Genomic DNA, 1,393 nt, shown 5'->3' with positions numbered 1-1,393 from the left:
GGACCGGGATGTCTCCCTTTCCTGGAATGTCACCCTTTCCTGGGATGTCCCCCCTTTCCCAGGATGTCTCCCTTTCCCAGGATGTCTCCCTTTCCTGGGATGTCTCCCTTTCCTGGGGTGTCTCCCTTTCCCAGGATGTCTCCCTTTCCTGGGGTGTCTCCCTTTCCCAGGATGTCTCCCTTTCCCGGGATGTCTCCCTTTCCCGGGATGTCTCCCTTTCCTGGGGTGTCTCCCTTTCTCGGGATGACAATTCCCACAAGTTTTTGAAGGGTTTCTGCAGTTCCAAAGGCTCACCCAGGCCCCCAGCCACGACAACTCTGCCTCGCAGGTAGCCGGCCACGAAGTCTGCTCGCCTTTTCTTCAGGTAGCAGGAGCGCTCCATCTTCATCCACCCACCTGGGAAGGACGGGACACGCTGGGGTTTGTGGGATCACCCACTCCTGGAAATGCATCCGCCTCTCCCAGGCCCTGGCTCCTGGAAGGGCAGTTTGGCTGCTGCACCTTGGGGTGATAAATCCCCATGGAATGGGTTGGGTTTGTCCGAGGTTTTCCCATTCCACTTGTTAGTCCTGACTGGAAATCGTCCTCTAAGCTGAGCTCAAGGCAGCAGCAGATGGGAGATCTGTGCTCTGCAAGGATGGCAGAGCCCCAAACCCCAAACTGATTCCTGTGTCCCCAAAGTGATTCCTGTGTCCCCAAACTGATCCCTGTGTCCCCAAACCGATCCCAGTGTCCCCCATCCCCTCAGCAGGGCCCGGGCTGGATCAGCTCCCACCTTGCTCGAGATCAAACACGTCCACGGTCCTCATGAACTTGGGCTGCCGGTAGAGCCGGCCCTGCCGCAGCCCCCCGAGGCTGAAGAGCTTTTCCTCAGTGGCCACGAAGCTGGAGAAGGCCCTTTTGTTGGGAATGCTGGGGAATTTGGTCCACGACCGGGTGTCCGTGTCGAAGACCTCGAAGGCGTTGACGGCGTACTTGGATTGCCTTCCCCCTGGGAAAGGAGAGGGAATCCCGGCTCAGGGACCGGAGCAGCCTCGGCTCTCCAGCTCCCTGAGTGAAATGGGATTTTTCACTTCTCTGCGCTCATTTCCTCAGGAAAAAGCTGAATTTTCCAACCTCTTCCCGCTCCTGGTGGTGCTGGCACAGGGAAGGGTTTAAATTGTACTGGTTTGTTCCAGACAAACTCAGAGCAGAGCCGGGATCGGGCTCGGGAAGATGAGAGGAATTCCCATGAGCTCGGATCCAGCGAGCCCTGGCCTGGCTGCCGAGCCCCTGAGGGCAGGAGAGCTGGAGCAGCTGCTCCAGTGCCAGGGATCCCAGTTATCCCAGTTATCCCAGTTATCCCAGGGATCCCAGTTATCCCAGGGATCCCAGTTATCCCAGGGATCCCAGT

General features: G+C 58.1%; 1 protein-coding gene across 1 annotated transcript in view; it reads right to left on the bottom strand.

Moving 5' to 3' along the window:
- KLHDC8A (kelch domain containing 8A) overlaps nt 1-1,393 on the bottom strand; it is a 7,204-nt gene that overhangs the window by 3,095 nt on the left and 2,716 nt on the right. Inside the window, exons 3-4 of the mRNA XM_015650422.2 lie at nt 776-991; nt 5-396 (exon numbers count right to left, since the gene is read on the bottom strand). Coding sequence (XP_015505908.1) covers nt 5-396; nt 776-991 — 608 coding nt within the window. The remainder of the gene's footprint in view (nt 1-4; nt 397-775; nt 992-1,393) is intronic.

The sequence above is a fragment of the Parus major genome, chromosome 26 (assembly GCF_001522545.3).
Source record: "Parus major isolate Abel chromosome 26, Parus_major1.1, whole genome shotgun sequence".
NCBI classification, from domain to species: Eukaryota; Metazoa; Chordata; class Aves; order Passeriformes; family Paridae; genus Parus; species Parus major.
This window is presented reverse-complemented; position numbering and strand designations above follow the sequence as displayed.